This window comes from Vidua macroura, chromosome 10 (genome assembly GCF_024509145.1).
Source record: "Vidua macroura isolate BioBank_ID:100142 chromosome 10, ASM2450914v1, whole genome shotgun sequence".
Classification (NCBI taxonomy): Eukaryota; Metazoa; Chordata; class Aves; order Passeriformes; family Viduidae; genus Vidua; species Vidua macroura.
The window spans coordinates 6,853,428-6,871,211 of record NC_071580.1 but is presented as its reverse complement, the minus strand read 5'-3'; the positions used below and the strand labels follow the sequence as shown (position 1 = coordinate 6,871,211).

Sequence of the window (17,784 nt, the reverse complement as noted above, 5' to 3'; positions counted from 1 at the left end):
GGAGCACATTCACAGCAAACAGCTCCACTCCAGGGGTGGAGACACCCACGCTGGAAAACAACAAGCCGCTATTCTTCCTCTGCCGGGTCGCGTCCCTGCGAGCACCCCGAGCGCGGGATGCGGCGGGGGAGCTCTGCCGGCCGAGCGCAGCCCCACGGCCCCTCAGCCCCGCGCTGCCGCCGGAGCCCCCTCAGCGAGCGGCGCTCCGGGAGCGGCCCCTCACGACCCCCGCCGCGCCCGCCTCACTCACCCGCCCGCCGCGGCCTCCCCGGGCCGGCCGCGCCCGCCGCGCCCCGGGCCGCGCCCGCCGCCTCCCGCCGCTGCGGCCGCCCCGCTCGCCTCGGCCGGTGCCTGTGCCCCGGGCGCGGGCGGCAGCGGCGCCGGCAGCCGCTCCCCGACAGCCGCCGCCTCCCGCACGGGAATAACAGGAAGGGAGCGGGGCTGACCCCGGATGGGGAAGGCACCGCCCGCCGGAACGGGAACCGCGGCGGGGGGAGGCGGGCGCGGGGCCCGCGGGGCCGGTGGTGGCGGGGAGCGGGCCGGGGGAGCGGGGTGTGCTGGGGAATCACGGGCTCGTCCTGCCCCGGTTGCTGCCCTGATGTCAGTGACACCCCCGTGCCCTGCACATCGCGGCGCGTCTGGCCCAGTCTTGACCCTTTTCCCACTTGGACCACCAGGTTTCTTTACAATCAGTTGCCGCTGGCATCCGGTCGCTGTACGTGAGTCCGGTGTTTTGTTGGCCCGCCAAGCGAATGCCCGTACATATTAGAAGTCGAAGAGAAATAGCATCGTAAATACGCACTCCCAAGTGGGTGTGGGTTTTCAGGGTGTGAAATGAGAACGCCGGGCTGGGGTACCTTGGTGAGAGCCAACAAGACGCAACAAGTGAGGGTAGCACTGAGGTGATGATAGGGAGGAGGAACACGGTTATTGTTATTAATTGTTAAGGCGTTTTGGCAAATCACTCTATTGTCAAGGGATATTTATCCTTTCAACAACGGAGATGGCATAAGCAAGTTTTGGAGCCAGGTGTGAACATGGTGAGGGTGTCGGTGAATTCTCTTACTTGGAGTAGTTCTCCAAGCCCCAGGGTCTAGCATGGGACCATATTCACAGCCGTGGCCAGGCTGAGATGCTGCAGGCGGCACTGCAGTAGGTGGGAGCCATGCAGGGCATGGCAGAACACACCCAGCAAACCCAGGGCAGAGCAGGCTCCGGTAGCATTCCTGCTGGCAAGCTGCCCCTTTGCTGCTTCGGCTCCACATCACCACGGCTCCTGATTCCGACCTGCAGCATCCTTCCCAAAGGGAGCCTGCAAGAGAGCCAGAGAGGGGCTTTTGACAAGGGCATGTAGTGATAGGACAGGGGAGGACGGCTTTAAACTGACAGAGGGCAGACTTAGATCAGATATTAGGAAGAAATTCTTGACCATGAGGGTGGTGAGGCCCTGGCACAGGTTGCCCAGAGAAGCTGTTGCTGCTCCATCTCTGGAATTGTTCCAAGGTTGAGTTCAACAGGGCTTGGGAGCAACGTGGGCTAGTGGAAGGTGTCCTTGTCCATGGCAAGGGGGTTGGAATGAGATGGTTTTTAAGGGGCCTTCCAACCCAAACTGTTCTGATTCTATGAATCTGCTAAATGGATTTTTTTAAAAAGATCTAACAAAAATTAGTAACAATCAGTGTGTCAAACCAATGGATTGCCAAGTGGGTTGGTTGACGGCTACTGTAAAATCTGGGTGTTGGTTTCAGCCTGTAGTGACTTCTCAGCACTTTCCTATTCCAACAAAAGGGGAGAAAAATCAACAGAAACTCCATATGCTTTGAAACAGGGTGGCCCAGCCACACGGGTGAGGCCTTGGTGGCTCGAGGGGAAATCATTACTCATTTTGGCTACGAGCAGCATGAATAAGAAGATGTTTATATATGCAAATCAGGTTCATTGTAACGTCTGCTGTGAAACAACAACAAAAAAAAGATAATTATATTAAAAAAGAAAAAAAAAATAAAAAAGACTTGTGCAGAACCACGGGTCAGGAGTGAAGCGCATTTGAAGCAACTGCTGGAGGGTGTTTCCCCCGCGATGCCCAGGAGCGCGTTGGCGCGGGGCTGCTCGGAGCGGCGGCGGCCCCGCCCCAGCCCGGCGCGGCGGGCGCAGCCCCGTCCCGCCCCCGCCGCCGTCACTTCCCGCAGCTGAGTGCGAGCCCGAGCCCGGGCCCGGCCCTGCTCCCCCGGGTCCGCGGTAGGTGCCGGGTGTGCGCGGGGGTCTGGCAGGGCTGGGGTCGGGGGCGGTGCCGGGGGATCTCTCCCCGGTGCCGCTGCCGCCGCGTTCCGAGCCGCCCGGGGGATGCGGATGCCTGTCCCTGCCTGTCGGCTGTGGTCTGTGCCTTCCCGGAATGGTGCGGCGGTGCCGTGAGGTTGCGGTGGTTCCCAGGCAGTAATGTTGCAGGGCTGGTATTTTTTAATTGCTCTCCGGCCCCCAGACTGCGAGGCAAGCAGCTTTGCAGGAATGCCTGCGGGGAGTCGGGATTTACACCCTGGTTTCTGATAGCCCCGTTGACGTAAGGGATGGTTCTGAGTTGCTAAATGTGTATCCTCATCAGCGGAGGGTCAGTGCACCTTAAGGTAGAGCTATGCATGCTGTGTGTTTGTTTGGTGCTGCCTTCAATCCCTGCAGCGTTATAAAACAACCTGCCTTTCAGGGGGAAGGGTGTAGGCCCAGTCTGTGGCCAAAGGAAACTTTCTGGCACAATTACATTAAGACATGTCCATGTATTGATAGACGAGTGAACTTGAGAAGAAATGCTTCCTGTCTCGAAGATAGAGCAGTGAAACTCACAGCTTGTTCACCATTTCTACAGCTTTCATCTCTGGTGTTGGTTGCCTCAGCTGCATTTAAAAAAACAATTCTGGTGGGAACACATAGATTTCTCACTGTGGTTTATTCTTTTCACCAAGGAAAGTCAGGCCATGCCTTCCCCACTCTTTAGATTTGAGGCCAGACCAGCTCCTTCCCAGCTCTGTGCTGTGGCCAGCCGGGGAGGTTGCTCCCCTGTGGGTGGGCATTACCAGGCTGTGGCACTCGTGGAGGCTGGGTCTCCTCCTTCAGCGCAGCCCTTGCGATGCCCCAGTGAAAGGAGGGAGAAGGGCTCTGCACCTGTCCCCCTTCCATCCACTCAAGGACAACTGGCATGGGGTGGAAGTGTATCCTGGCATGGCTGAGCTCTGGGAGGTGCTGTCCTGGGGCAGAATGGCTCCTTCAGCTCACCCTGGAGAGCTGCGGGTCCTTACCCTGCCTTGGGCTGTGCTGGTTGGGGTCCCTGGTGATGGAGGTGCCTCTGCTGTGTCCTAGAGTAAAATTTTACAGCTTCTCTTGTGAAGGGAAAGGAGCAGTTAAAAATGTTCTTTTTCCTTCTCCTGGGCAGGGTAGCTGTAACAACCAGCAGTGGAGGATTAAAGGAACCTGGAAATAAGCTGACTTTTTTTTTCTTATAAATAGTACCAGTAAGAAAGAAATGAACATAACTTGAGCAATTTCAGTGGTTAAAGATCACTGTCAGAGGAAAACATACATTGCATAAGCCAAACCAAGAAGTCTTATTATGGAAATTGCTCATGCAGCCTTAATTTTATCTTCAGACAACTGCTTACTTTAAGAAACAGTAAATGACCTTACAGTTAAAGATTTACTAAGAATATTACATTATACCTTTTCCCCCGTAGATATAGCTCCTGTAAGCACTGTTCTCTCTTGTATATGACAAATCCCCTTTGTGACAATTGCAAGAAAACGCAATGCAACAAATGCTCATGCAAAATTAAGCAGGTGAATCTCAATTGCTATTTACTGTGCATCTTTTTATGTTGCTCTACGAAGTATTTGGCTATAATTTACTCTCATTTTAAGGTAAGAGGCCCATTATACTCGTGTAATAAAACTCTGAAATTAGCTGGAATGCTTACCTGCTTGCATAGTTGATTTAAACTGCTGTGATAGACCTGTGTTATGATGTATTTAACCAACATGAATATGAACCTGTTCCATCTGTAGTCCCACAGAAATTAATTAGACTGTCTACAGAGTACTAGTTGAGGAAAATAAAGATAAAAAAGTTGTCTTCTGTTCTGTTTAACCAGGGTCATGTGTGCTGAAAATAGGAAAGGGGTTAGGTAACACTAAAGAATTTACACTGCTGATGGATGATTTGCAGCACCATTCCTGTATATCTTCTTCCTTCTTTGTGGTGGATTCCAGCTCTGAAATTTTGCAGAGCCTTGGTGGTGGAGGAATAATATAAACATGAAAACTCATGGTGGCTCTGTTACTGCCTTAAAACATTGTCCCCAAGCCAGTGCATACTATCTTTTTTTTTTTTTTTTTTTAAATAATTTACATTTTTTCCTTACCTTTAATATTAGTAATTAGTGAACTGCCTCCAGTCTCGTATTAGAGTAAGTTTAGGTTTGAGAGAAACATTTCAGAAATGGTTTGGTCACTTGAATGCTTTAGTCCCATTCATTCATTTAAATTATGTTTTATTTTTCCTAAGAGAACATAGATCTCTCTGGGAAGAGAGATCCAAAGATAATACAGTACCTAAAATTGCAGGCTTCAACTGGGATTTTCCATAGCTTGAGTGTGGAAGGTATTTATCTTCAGCTAATTTTAGCAGATTGAAAATCCCGGAAGTTATCCCAGATAAATGCTATCTGCTTCTTCGGGTTCCTAAATGCCTTTGAAGTCCCTATTTTCAAAAGCGACTCAGGAACAAAATTCCTTGGTGGCATTTCATATAATTTTCCCTAATTTAACACAAATGTTGCTTTAAAATGCAGATGTGTCTCTTTATTTGCTTAAACAAATGAAGAAAGCCCAGAGCATAAACATAGTTGGTGCCAATGCAGCCCTAGCTGGGAATGATCTGCAAAGGCCAAGATAATGCTTCTCTTGATCCCAGTGTGGCACTGAACAGGATTTGTTATGATAAGAAGCTAATAAGACATGAACAAAAGTAGCTATGCCTTAATTCATAATGTCACTGCTCTGTATTATTCTAGGGATGTTCATCTGGGCTGTAGATGTGATTTATAAACTTTAATTAAATAAATCTCTCAGAACCTCTTGTTGGAAATGTGGAGCTAGTTCTAATAACTTGAATTAACTGAGAAATAATTGAATAAATGTTAATATGAGATAAGTTCTCCGTTTTGCAGAAGAAGATGTAGCTCTAAATGTTGCATTGATTGTAGTTAGTAATGGAAATGTGAAAAATAGCTCAAGGTCGTTCAAGAAGACCATGGGAGAGAGCCCTTGGGAGCTGACTGTACAACAAGGTGTGCTCCAGCTCATTCCCACTCTTTCTCTTTTGTTGTCTTACTGGAGAAAATCTTTTCCTCAGGAAAGTCTTTGTGAGTATTTGAGGGATAGATGTGTTTATGTTTATTTTGCACCTACCTATATACAATAAATCTGCTTTGAAGTATTTGGATTCTTTGTAAATGTTCATTGCAGTAGTCTGCTGTAATATTTGTTTAGGTCTTGGAGAGTGAGCTTGTCCTTGGGCTTCCAAAGGAGGATGTGGAAAGTGGCTGTATCCCCCCAGTGACACAGCTCTGTGTGCTGTGTTTGGTGTATGCCCCTACTTCTCGTGGGCATGGAGCAGTGGGGAGAGTGTGCTGTTGTCAGGTGCTGTGGGTGTCAGGAATCTTCACCTGCCAGGAGGGTGCCAGGGGACCCACTTCTTATATAAGTATCTTGTAATGTGGCCCTGGTTGTCTGGGATGCTGCTGTTCCCGTGGGCGGTAAAGTGTTGCAAACTGACTTTATCCTGCTTGGCATTTTGAAAAGGCATGAAGCAGAGGCAGTGGAGTTACAGGGATTGCCCCTGGATCCTTGATGTTCCTGTTCTTGTTGCTTATTTCAGCATTTGTGTCCTTCTGGTCTAGATCTGAAGAAGACGACTCCTCCTTCAGCATTAGCATGCCCATAGTCTTCCTGGCCAATGATTCTTCTACAGCAAGCAGAACTTCTTCCTCATCCTGAGAAGCCTTCATCCCTTCCTATGTCAGTGGCTACAAGGCCAAGAGCCAGCTCACCACTGTCCCCACCAAAGTCTCTCGGACTGGGGCCTTCCTTTCATCACACACAAGAAGAGGAACTTGCCAAGGTGGTGGAGCAGGACCCTATGCTGGAGGAACTATGTAAGCCCCTGTGCTGTAAGCTTTGCAATGTCACTCTGAATTCGGCCCAGCAAGCCCAGGCTCATTACCAGGTAAGAAGAGCAGCAGGAGGCTCAGCTTTTGGGGCTGCTGCATCTGCAGCTTGTGGAGACATTCCTGTGCCAGCACGAGCACTGCCAGCAGCGTTGCTGTGGTAGCACAGAGGGAAGTGTGGGCTAATGCAGGAGGACTAACTCAGCTTCTCGAGGGGGTTTTGAGTGCTGCACACCAGCAGCAGCATTCAAGTTGCTCATCTGGAGCTTCCTCTGCACCACCTCATGGACTGGAACTGCTCTGTAGACATATCTTCAACTTGCTTGGATTTGCTGGTTGTCCAGACATGCTGCAGTGCTTTCTTTTAAGGTGTTGTTACTGGAGCTTTTTGCAAAAACACTGTCCATAGGGACAGAGAAGTGGTGTCAAGGTGGCATGGGTGAAAAAGCAGGCACTTCTGATTTTTCTGTTGTTTTATGCAACCTGTATTTGACATCTACACTAGTTTAGTAAAATTGACCTTCCTATTCCAGGCACGATTTTGTGAGGCCTGGACAGGTGTTTTCTGCTGGATCCAGGTGTGCCATTAGGAAAGGGGCTGCTGCCTTTCTACCTAGTGCTGTGTTTGCATGAGTATTGGAGATAGTGACTTTCTCCACTGGTGAATGCAAAAGGGTGGTTGTCCATAACCTCAGGACACCAGACCCAGATTTCAGATTTGCTGTTGGCCCTGAAAAAGTGGTATGCTGCTAGTGAAGGGGTAGGTTGGATTGGTGTTACACTTTTAACATCTTATTTCTGCAGAATTTCTGTCATGAGGGGACAGACGTGAATTTTTACATAACTTGCATTTGCCTTACTATGCATCCACAATATGCATATACATAGTCTCGTGTTATTCTATCAGGTTTTCAGAACACCAAAAACATCTACGGTATATGTTTTCCAGGAGAAAATAAAATGTGAAATGTGTTTTAAGTTCAGTCTCTTGTTTTAACTGAAGCTTGCAGTCTCATGAAATCTGTGTTGTGTGTTCAGGCTTATCAAAGAAATGTGCAAAGCAGTTGATAGTCTTAAAACACAAAATACTGGTTTTAAGTGAAATGGAAACAGACTAAAAAACTAATTGTAAGCTTGTTGAGAAAGTAAGCTGAAGATGGGGCCCAGTCATTCTAGGTGTTGAGCATTTTGGAGAAAGGGAGGAATGCCTGCATCTCTTAAATTCAGAGCTGGGTGACAGCTCCTTTACCTGAGCTGCCACCTTCATGGGCATTTTCTCATTTCAGTCTCTGGATCCTTTGTCTTTCAGAGTAAGATACTATTGTTAGGTCAGTGATTAATCTGGCTTATCTTTGCAGGGTAAAAACCACAGTAAGAAACTCCGGAATTACTATGCTGCCAACAGCTGTCCGGCACCTGCCAGGATGAGTAATTCTGTTGAGCCTGCCCCACCTCAGGTTGTCTCTCTTCCAACTCAGGTAAGGCATGGGAAGGGGACTGAGATCATGCTTGCTTGTCACCTAACCCCAGTAAGGATAACCAGATCTCAGGCTTTGAGGATTACCACAGGAGTTGGGAAAGAATTTTCCTTGTGATGGTGGAAATGGCCTGTTGTGAGCTGTTTGCTTTCTTTTGAAGATGCAGATATTGATCTGCCCTTGCAGCACAATGCTGGACTTCAAATGTTCTATTTCTGCCTGGCAAATACTTTGATTCCTAGGTAAGTCCCATGTGCTGCTGATGATAGCTGTGTAAGGGCAGGTATAAAACAGCATTGCTGGAATTGGATTTGGATGTGAGGGTGTGGCATCCTCTCTGCACAATCATCCCTCTGTTGTGTGAGGGAAAAAGTGCTTTGGTGCTCCTACACCCATTGCCCCGGGCTGTTAGCTAATTCCTCTTTTGTTGCTCCTTTTGAAATGCTCATTCCTGTGTGCAGAGTGAATGGATTGTTCCCTCAGTGATCCAGATTAATTCTGTTTTGGGCACATTAGAGGAAAAAAGAGATGGTTTTTGCTGTCTCCTTCTAGAATTCATCCCTTGGGTTTGTCATGAGATATGACAGCTAACCTGGCTTTTGCCTGTGACTGTGAGGGAAGCACAGCTGGGCCATGGGGATTGAAGCTGTACCTGTCAGTCTCTACAACATAAGCCTGTGTTGCCTGTAGGGAAGCAGAGGGCATTTGCAGAGTGGCAGACTGTTCCTGGCCAGAAGGAGATTTGGCCCCGTGTAAATTGGCATTGCAGCTCACAGATGTGAACTGGGATGGGGTGGGGCCCTGCCTGGGGCACGGGGATGTGGCTGTTGTACCTGCCAGGATATCTGGTGGTGTGTTTTTTAATGGATGAAATGGCAATAAAAATACCTCTGGGGCCATGTGAGGGTTCACATTGTAAGCTAGAAGTCAGAATTGTGTGTCTCTAAGTTTGAGCAGTATCAAAGGAGATGTGAAAGAATGTTGTCAAGTGCTGCAGTGACATGGCTGCATGAATCACTGCTGCTGCACTGTTTACAAAACACTTTTCCCTGGATGTTAGGTGCTGAGGAGGCATGGTTCCTGCCTGGGTCACTGTATGTGGTCTGACTCCACAGACACATGAAGGTGTCCTTCATATAGCAGGAGCTACTCATGTGAGACTGGATCCTTCCTTTGAAGTCTGGATCCAGGTGTTCTCCCACCTGAAGGTTAAGGATCAGAGGTTTGGCAGCTTTGCTACTGGCTTTTTTTTTCCTCTTGCTGTGGTCACGGAGCTGTGTAAAGACAGGGTGCTGTGGAGAGATTAGGTGGACTGTAAATAGGAGAGAGAAGCACCTCTGCCTTTCAGTGGGTGTTCCTGAGAGTGAAAGTCACTGCTCATCAGCTCCCAGCAGTTAGGAGTTAAATCATTGCTGTGATGTAAACAAGCCTCTGTGGCTGTTGCAGAGCTATTTGTTCAGATTGCTTTTCTCTCCACCTCAGGCCAGGAATTTGCAGGCTCTCCTGGAGGCAAGGCAGGAACAGTGAATTTCTTGTAAGAGCACTTTGGGACAACTTGAGAGTGTCCTAATCCATGGGCTTTAATTCCAGCTCTCCCGCTGTCTGATGAGGACGGCAGTGCTCTCAGTCTCTGTGACTGAAATATTTCAGCGATTTAACCTTCTTGTGTTTCACACGCTGTCTCTCCCTTTGCTGCTAGATGGGATCCAGTAAACCAGGTGGCCGAGTGATCTTGGCTACAGAGAATGATTACTGCAAGCTTTGTGATGCCTCATTTAGTTCTCCGGCTGTGGCACAGGCTCACTACCAAGGGAAAAATCACGCCAAGCGGCTGCGTCTTGCAGAGGCACAGAATAACTCATTCTCGTAGGTATTGTTCAACCTCATGCTCAGGCTGAAAGCGTGTGGCAGTGTCTCTGGCATTCCTTTTGTCAGAAGACTCTGAATTGCAGCTGTTCATATTTGTTTAATCTGCAGGGATGCCTCAGAACTAGGCAAACGAAGGGCAAGGAAAGAAGGGAGTGAATATAAGATGATGCAGAACAGAAGAAATACATATGCGGTTCAGAACAACACAGGTAACTTGGAGCTTGCATCTATTCTGTAGTTGGAATAGTAATTAATAATAAATAGACTTGTTTTTCTTCTGTTTCTGAGGTCTGTTTTAGCAGAGTCAGGTTGTGAAAGGAGCTGGTCCAAGCTCTGCTAATCCTTCATATCTGCATGGTTTTCTTTTCCCAGATGCTAAAGTTGCTTTGTTTTGTCAGCCTGCTTGTTAGTTCTTTTTCTCAGTTTGTAACTTAATTTACCATCTGCTTGTCTCTAAGGCTGCTCTAAGTGGTGACAGTTTTCCTGCTTTATTTTCTTGGCAGGTGGCCAGGTGCTTTGACTCCTACTGTGGCACATCAACCTGTACTTGCACTCCCATGACCAGAATGAGAAAGCATGTTAGCCTCCCTCTAAGACCATCTGTTCCTAGCATAGAGTCCTTCCTCAGGTGTTAGATACTAACTTTGCCTCTTTACTATGATTTAAAGAGTGTATTACAGTCTCCATCCAGGCATCTATTTCTCTTTTTCATTATAAGTTGTTTTACAAGCACACATTAGCTGAAACTCTGATTCCTGGTGAAGGTTGGTTTAATCATGTCATTCTAATCACTGTCATGTGGAAAAGATAAATCTTTTAAAGTTCTATTAAATATAATTTTGTGAGTTTTAAACTGAGGCAGCTTATTATAATCAAAAGACTGTTCCACTTCTGCAATTAGATGGTTAAGAAAAAAAAGAATTGATGAATTAATTATTAGAATCCTGATTTTCAATAACACTACTTCATAAAATTCCAAGTGCTGTCCTGTGTGCTGCACCTCTGTAAACCTGGAAATCAGCCGAGCAGTTGTGGGGAAAATAAGGCTTGACTCTAATCTGTTAAAGAAGCAAATCTTTGTCTGCATTTCAGTCATTGATTGGACTTAGGCAGTGTCACTGAGCTGCCTCAAGCTTTGATTTCTCACAGGCAAACCAGGCTTTTCTGTTGGCTCCCCAGGTCCCTACTTCAACCCCCGCTCGCGCCAGAGGATCCCCCGTGACCTGGCCATGTGCGTGACGCCCAGCGGCCAGTTCTACTGCTCCATGTGCAACGCGGGCGCCAGCGAGGAGCTGGAGTTCAGGCAGCACCTGGAGAGCAAACAGCACAAGAGCAAAGTGTCCGAGCAGCGGTACAGGAACGAGATGGAGAACCTGGGCTACGTCCAATGACGCGCCACCCTCGGCAGTAGTTTGCAACTAGAGCAGCTTGTCTCTCGCCTGCTGTTTGCCACATGCCCTGCTTTGTGCTCCATTGGGTAGGAGTATGCTCTCGAGCTGTACATGTAACACCTGCAAACTTACTGGTATGGTTAGATTTTTTTTCTATCATAGTCGGCAGGATGACGCTGTGCAGGACATGAAGTGTTTTTGGTGTTTGTTTGCTAATTATCTAAGGCTCTTCATTGTGTTGAGTGGCGGGGAGGAACCGTGTCTTCTCCCCAGCCTTCTGCATGAATATGCAAAGCCCAAGAAGTGCTGGAAACTTCTGTGGTCCTACCACATGGGTGGACTGTGTGCAAAGCCCGCTCCCCTCTTGGCACACCACAGAGCAGTGCTCCAGAATGCTTCCCTACAGCAGACTGAATCTCTGGGCAGCTTGTAAGAGGGGAAGGAGTAGGGCCTGTGAATGTGTGAATTAGGTGGTGTATTTGTCCACACTTTGCTGCTTCTGGCCCCCATTTCAGTCCAGAGTAGGTTCTTTCCACATCCTTGTAGAAAGGCTGTGCATACCTCTTCTCCTTGGAGGATCTTGCCTCTTACTGCTTCCTCTGTGATGCAGATTCCATTCTGAACATCTGACATGGATTTCAGCTGATTAGCCCCATTCAGAAATACTCTTCTACTCTTGATATTGTTGCCTGGACACCTTAATATACCATGGGTGTAGCTCATCTCCCTGAAGAGAATCTCTGGGGATCTCAGTGGCTTAATGAAGTGAACTGGAAAGCAAACCTGCTCAGGTGAGATGTGCTATGCTCTGATTCTGCCTTAGACTGAGTCAGGTTGAGAATAGATGGGAGGAGCTGTCAGCTGTGATTTCTTTGCACATTGATGTAGAAGAGAGCAGGAGTTGGTCTCTGGCCTGCAATCTTTGCTCTGGAAGAGCAAGGCTACCTGGCCTCTGGGTAACAGATATTGGTGTGTCCCACTTCCATGCCATTCCCTGGGCAAAGCCTAATGGGTGTTTATAGAGCAAAGATGAAACTTCTAGCTTTGAACTAGAGCTACCAATATTGGTTGACTTTCCCCCCCTCTTTCTTTTTCCATCTCAGGATAGGTTTTAATTCCATTCCTTGATGTATACTTGACTGTTCTAGGGACCATCAAAAATCCAAAGTTATGTAGGATTTAAATGTCAGGGTGATGATTGTTTGAGTAACAGCTTTTTGACCTCATGGAAGTATTCAAGAAACTTGTTAAGCAACTTTTGAATTGTAGACAAACTCAAAAGGTCTGTGTGTTTGTTTTGATATTCATTAGCAAAAGTAGGAAGTGGAAAAAGAGCAGAAATAGGACTGTCAATTATTCTTCTGCTTGTTTGGGTAGATGTGAGGAGCTGTGATTGGAATCCAGTTCACAGTGTCATTAAAAGATGGTCTCCAGTGGCAAGTGCAGCACGTAGGTGGCGTTTGTTGGACCTGATCCCCCACTGTGCTGCTGGAACTGTGCACTGGTGTAGCTTCACTGACTTCAGTGGCAGGTGCAGAGAGAGGGTCCAGGAAGCACCATGGCTCATCTCTCACCCCTCTTCCGGCAGCTGGAATTAGATGCAGCTCCATTAGTTTCAGTAGGGTTTTAGCAGGGATGAATTGTACCTAGTGCATAGTGTTGAAGGTAGCTCCCCCGCCTCCTTTTATTGCCATTCTGATCCTGCCCCTTGCATTCCAGAAGGACTTTCTGCTTGCCTTAAAAAATGAAGAATGAGTAACAAAAGAAATCCAGATAGTCTTTATTCATCTTCCCAGTCCACCTTCAAAAGGTTTGTTGCACTTGGCTGCTCCTCAGAAATTGACTATGGTTTTCTTCAGCTCCCTGAGTGAGCATCAGGGAGCCATACAAGCTGAATGCAGCCTTCCTGAATCCAGGCAAGGTGGGTGCTTGCAAAGTAGTTGAAAACAACTCCCTAGATCATTCTGTGCTGATCCTTGCCCTGCAGATAGAGGCAGAGGAATAGGTGTCCTCATGAATGGGATTCCTTCCCCTCCTTTGTGCAAAACTCAGTTAAATGGGGTTTGTGTCCTGGAGCACATGAGAAAGTAGAACAGGTGCCCAGGTTGTAGAGCACTCACTGAACAGTTCTGACAGCTTTGTAAGTCTGTTTCTTCTGTGCTTTCCTGCCCCTGCCTCACCCTCTGTGTAGCGTTGAAGAACATTTGCCTTTCCAGAATCTCTCATCAGCCTTTCCCCCTCATTGTATTGATAGAAGGGCTCTGGTTTTCTCTTTGTGTCCTGTCCTTAGGTTTGCCAGTCTGACACCACTGTCCAGAGGGACAGAGGGAGTTAGATGAGCCTTACCACAATGTGCTTCAGCACAGTGATCCCTTCATTATGGTTAAACACCCCTCTGGCTGTAAATTAAAGCATGACATTTCCTACAGGCTGCAATTAGTAGCAGAAGAACAACCCTTTGTGAAATATGAGCTGGAGGAGCTGTAGGTACTGCTGCTGGCTGGCTTATTGCTAGGGATGAGGAGGCATTTTTGCTTGCTTTCACATGTCCCAAAAATCAGCTGTTCACCACTTAGCTTTGGTTACTGCTCCTACTCCCAGCCCAGCCATCTGCTCCTCATTTGGCATTTCCAGTGGCTGCTGGAGGTATCAAAACCTGGTTTGCTCCAGCTCTGCAGATGTGCCACAACCCAGCTGTGTGCTGGTGCTTTTGGGAGGGTGTGTGAGGGATGTGCAGGGGGCTGTTCTTGCAGGCTCCTCTCTGCTTAGGACTGAGTCTGGTTTGGAGTAGTGGCTTCAGTCTGCCCTGAGCAGAGAAGCCTCAACCTGCTTTGTTCTGTTCAAGGGAGTACAAGTGAATGTGATCATCCTGGTGATTTCAGAGTGGTGGCTTCTAGAGCAGGTGTACAGCAGGCAGTGGGACTCAAGTGACGAGGTAGGACAGATTTCCTCCATGGAAGGAAAGATGTCTTGCTGGGAGAAGCAGCTGAGACTCACTTGCCCCAGTGCTCTGTTGTGGCCCTTCCTGCAAGTTACCAAAGCTTTCCTCTCCCCCTTCAGCATTGCTTAATGGCTTGTGATCTTCCCACTCCCCTTTCAGCATAGGAAGCTGCTGACTGCAAAGAGAAAACACCCAATCTCCCCATTATCCTTAGGGTTTAGGACAATCCAAACTCATACTTGTCAACATTAGACACTGAGTAGATCCTGATTTTATTTCTTTTTGTGAAAGGTGTTCTCCAAACCACTGTTCAAAAAATACTGAAAACACGTTCTGGGCAAACCCTTTTGACGTAGGTGGGCTGGGGAGAACACTGCACAGCTGAAGTGCCATTTTCCAGACCCAATTAATCTTTTTCTCATGTTAAACCAAGTACCAAACCTAAGAAACAGGACTTCTGTGAAGCTGTTACATTGGCCAGTAGGTTAATGACCTTTGCTGCTAGAAACAAAATGTAAATCAATATGTTCATATTTATTTTACTCTGCTGACCACTAATTGATTTGTTAATATTTAAGGCATTATGCTGTAGGTTGTTTTTAAGTGGAAAAATTGTACATCGCACTTAGCTTTTGGATCAGAACAATTATTTATTATATTTGTGAAAATGTTTTTTCCTCCCACATAGCTTTTGTTTTCTTTCCCTTGATGCAAAATACCCAATCCATCCCAAACAGCAAAACCCACCCCAAAGCCCCCAAACCAAATCTGGCCCATGGATCTTTGTTTCTTTTCATGCTAAACAAAATGGGGATTTCCTTGCAACTTGTTATTAAATGTCAATTTCCAATTTCTTTTTCCTCAAATGATTCCTTTGCTAACTCGGGATGTTATTTTTAGAGACACAAAGTTCATGCTTCATTTAAACATTCATTTCTTTTAAGGCAAGGAAGTAAACCATGTGGAATCCATGAATTTGTGAGGAGTATGAAAGTGATACTGTTTTGTTTGTATTAAGCATTAACTTCTGTTTTGCATTCTGCACTAATGAGTAAATCTGTTATAATCTTGCCTAATGTTGGTCTGGTTTTGACTTTTTGCTTTCTTCATGCACATTGAAAGGAACCCTGAAAACTTCTGTGGAGTTGCTTAGGATGGTCATCAGTGTAACAAAACGCAGATTTTTTTTCTGTAAAGCTGCTTATTTCCTTTCCTAGATGCCCATTATAGGGCATTAGAAGGGAAAGCTATTGCCATAAGCATGGATTCATATTTTAGCTTACTAATGCTTGATGTCCCTTTGCTACATTACTTAAGTGATGCTCTCACTGTAACCAATGGGAATCTTGCCTGGGTCAGGAGGAAATGAAATACCCAAGGCAAAGATATTGTGTCGGCTGGGGCCAGGCAAGGTGCATTGCTAAGTTTGTCTTTTACTCCTCCATTTGGATTACAACACTCTTATGGTTTTGCTTTTTGAGGACCATTTATCTGGTTCTGTAAGGATTTGGTCTTGCTCCAGCTAAAGTAGTTTGAAGTACCTTGACTTTAGTTGAGTTAGGAGCAAGGCTTGAAAACCTTCAGGAATTTCTCACTGCTGATGTTTTATATGTGTTTTTTGTTTTGTGATTTTTTTTTTTTTAATTATTTTTTTTTTATTTTGCAACCACATATACAAGGATGCTCTGGATGAAATGGAGATCTGTTGCTGATTATGGAAAAACAAATGCCATGGTTGCCAAAGGATAACAGAAAATGGAGAAATATGGACCTGGTTTGTTTGAAGTTAGTGGCTAAGCTTCTTTTATTTTGAGCTGGGCTTACCACCCGCATAAAGGTGGAAGGGAAAATAAAATCCACTTTGAAATAAATGTGGTCAAACAGTAGTTCTGGGAATCTCTCCTTTAAAAAAATGTATCACAGCTAAAATTGCATCGGCTTACCTGAAACATCTGCAGGTAAAGACAGAACTGAATTTTTGAAAATAGAATCAGTTTTTCAGTATGTATTTTGCAGGGGAAAAATTACTTGGTTTAATTTCCTTCTGCATCTGTCCAGCAACACCATTTGCAAGTGCTTTGAACATGTTTCATCTAGAGCCTTCTTGTCAGGTTGTTTTGTACATTTTTCCTTATTTCCTTTATATTGTACTGACCCCCATGAGGGAATACTTGATGAAAATTAATTTTTTTTTCTTCTTCATTATATAATAAACCATATTGCTCTTACCATTGCACAGCCCTGATGTTTGGTATTGCTACTGCTCATGGCTGGACTGGGAATGACTGAGTTAGCCCAGCTCTGAGTGCAACTACGTGAACATGTTTTCACACACTGATAAAGGAGTGTAATTCAAGGTAGAATTTGTTACTCTGGAGGAGGGTCAGTGTACTTCCAGCTGTTACTGAAAGCCAGCTCAGAGCTGTCTTGGCTTCAGGAGGGTTTGGGAGTGCTCAGCATGTGGCAGGGTGGGAGGCAGGAGGGACATAAAAGGCTCTGCTTCTGTCTGTGCTTTCCCCTTGAGTGGACAGCACAAACTCTGCAACAGCCCCAGGCTGAACCATGGACTGACTTTCAACTCTGACTGTGAAAACCTGGGGACAAGCTGAACCTGATACTTACATTTGCACATTTTTTTACCAGTGCACTGTTTCCCCCTTTCATTACTTGAGGGTTCCAGAAGAGCATATACTTGTGCAGCATAAATGACTTTCCAAGCCGAAAGGACATTCTGAGTGGAGCCTTGGAAGCAGAGAAAATCTGGGTTTTTTGAGTTCAACTCAGGTAAGAGCAAAGCACAGCCCTTCTGTGGTGCTGCAGCCATGCTGTTGGTGCAGGGAGCTGTTGACCTCAAGGACAGTGCCCTGGGGGCACACCAAAGGCATTTGGGGTGTGACTGCTGTTGGGGCAGGGATCTGGGTGTAAAAGCAGCTGTGAACAGGGACATGTCCCTGCACTCCCCTGTCCTCTCTTATTCCAGGCACTGGGCTCTTGCAGAGAACATTGACACTGGTGGAATTATCCTGATTTACCATTTGGGATGAGAGCTGCCTCTGTGCTTAGGGGACTTCTGTGCTAACAGTGAAATGCTGGAGGCTTTACGTGTTCTCACTTATAGTAAATAGAGTCATAAAAACTTGTAAGTGCAGTTTAATGTTAAGTGTCACCCCATCCCTTCACAGTTTATGTTCATCCAGGCTGTGTTTGGTCATCCTGGAAACCAAACCCCTACAAAGCAGCACATCCCCATTATCAGGTTTCTCTGATAAAGCACTGCCTTTTTAGTACTTATATGTGGTAGTCGTATTTTATACCAATTCTATAGCAGTTTGGAACAGCCAAAAACCATAGTGACACCTGGGCAACCTAACTGAGAGTCACAGGCATTTACTGAATTACTCAGCATATAAAATGCTATAAAAAAAAGATGAAAATCATAGACTAAGTGTGTAATTTGAAAGCATAAATAGCCCTCTGTCTGCTTCTACAATTACCTTGGCATCTAAGGATTTCACATAGTTGTCCTGTAACATTTTACAATTGAGAAAGTAAAACTTGGGGGGAAAAAAATGATTTGTCCAGAAAGTCTATGGCTAAAAAGGAAGGCTGAACTCAATACTTTTGAATACCAAACTGCTGTCCCTGCCTCCTCTTCATCCAGCCTCCCTCCTCCAAGGACGATGAAAATGACTGGATTTTAAAACCAATTTGATTAATAATAGTTGGATTTTTATTGTTCATGTAGTGGCTTTATAAAGCATTAGGACTGTAGCGTGTGGTTTAAAAATAATGAATTCTGACAGAGAGATCTTCCAATATTGCTTCTTCCATTAAACCTTAGTGGAAACGTGGAAAAACAAGAGCTTTTAGGAGGATTGTAAAGGATGCAGGTTTGC

General features: G+C 46.1%; 1 protein-coding gene across 2 annotated transcripts; it reads left to right on the top strand.

The window, feature by feature from the left end:
* Positions 1-694: 694 nt before the first annotated feature.
* ZMAT3 (zinc finger matrin-type 3) lies at positions 695-16,116 on the top strand. 2 transcript variants are annotated; one of them, XM_053986870.1, is made up of 6 exons: positions 695-715; positions 5,943-6,268; positions 7,568-7,687; positions 9,387-9,553; positions 9,665-9,765; positions 10,736-16,116. In XM_053986870.1, the coding sequence occupies exons 2-6, from the start codon at positions 5,999-6,001 to the stop codon at positions 10,945-10,947; spliced, it is 870 nt and encodes a 289-aa protein (XP_053842845.1). In that variant the 5' UTR covers positions 695-715; positions 5,943-5,998; the 3' UTR covers positions 10,948-16,116. The 2 variants fall into 2 exon arrangements, with proteins under 2 accessions (XP_053842845.1, XP_053842844.1); XM_053986869.1 differs by lacking the exon at positions 695-715 and adding an exon at positions 2,200-2,238.
* The last annotated feature ends 1,668 nt before the right edge of the window (positions 16,117-17,784 follow it).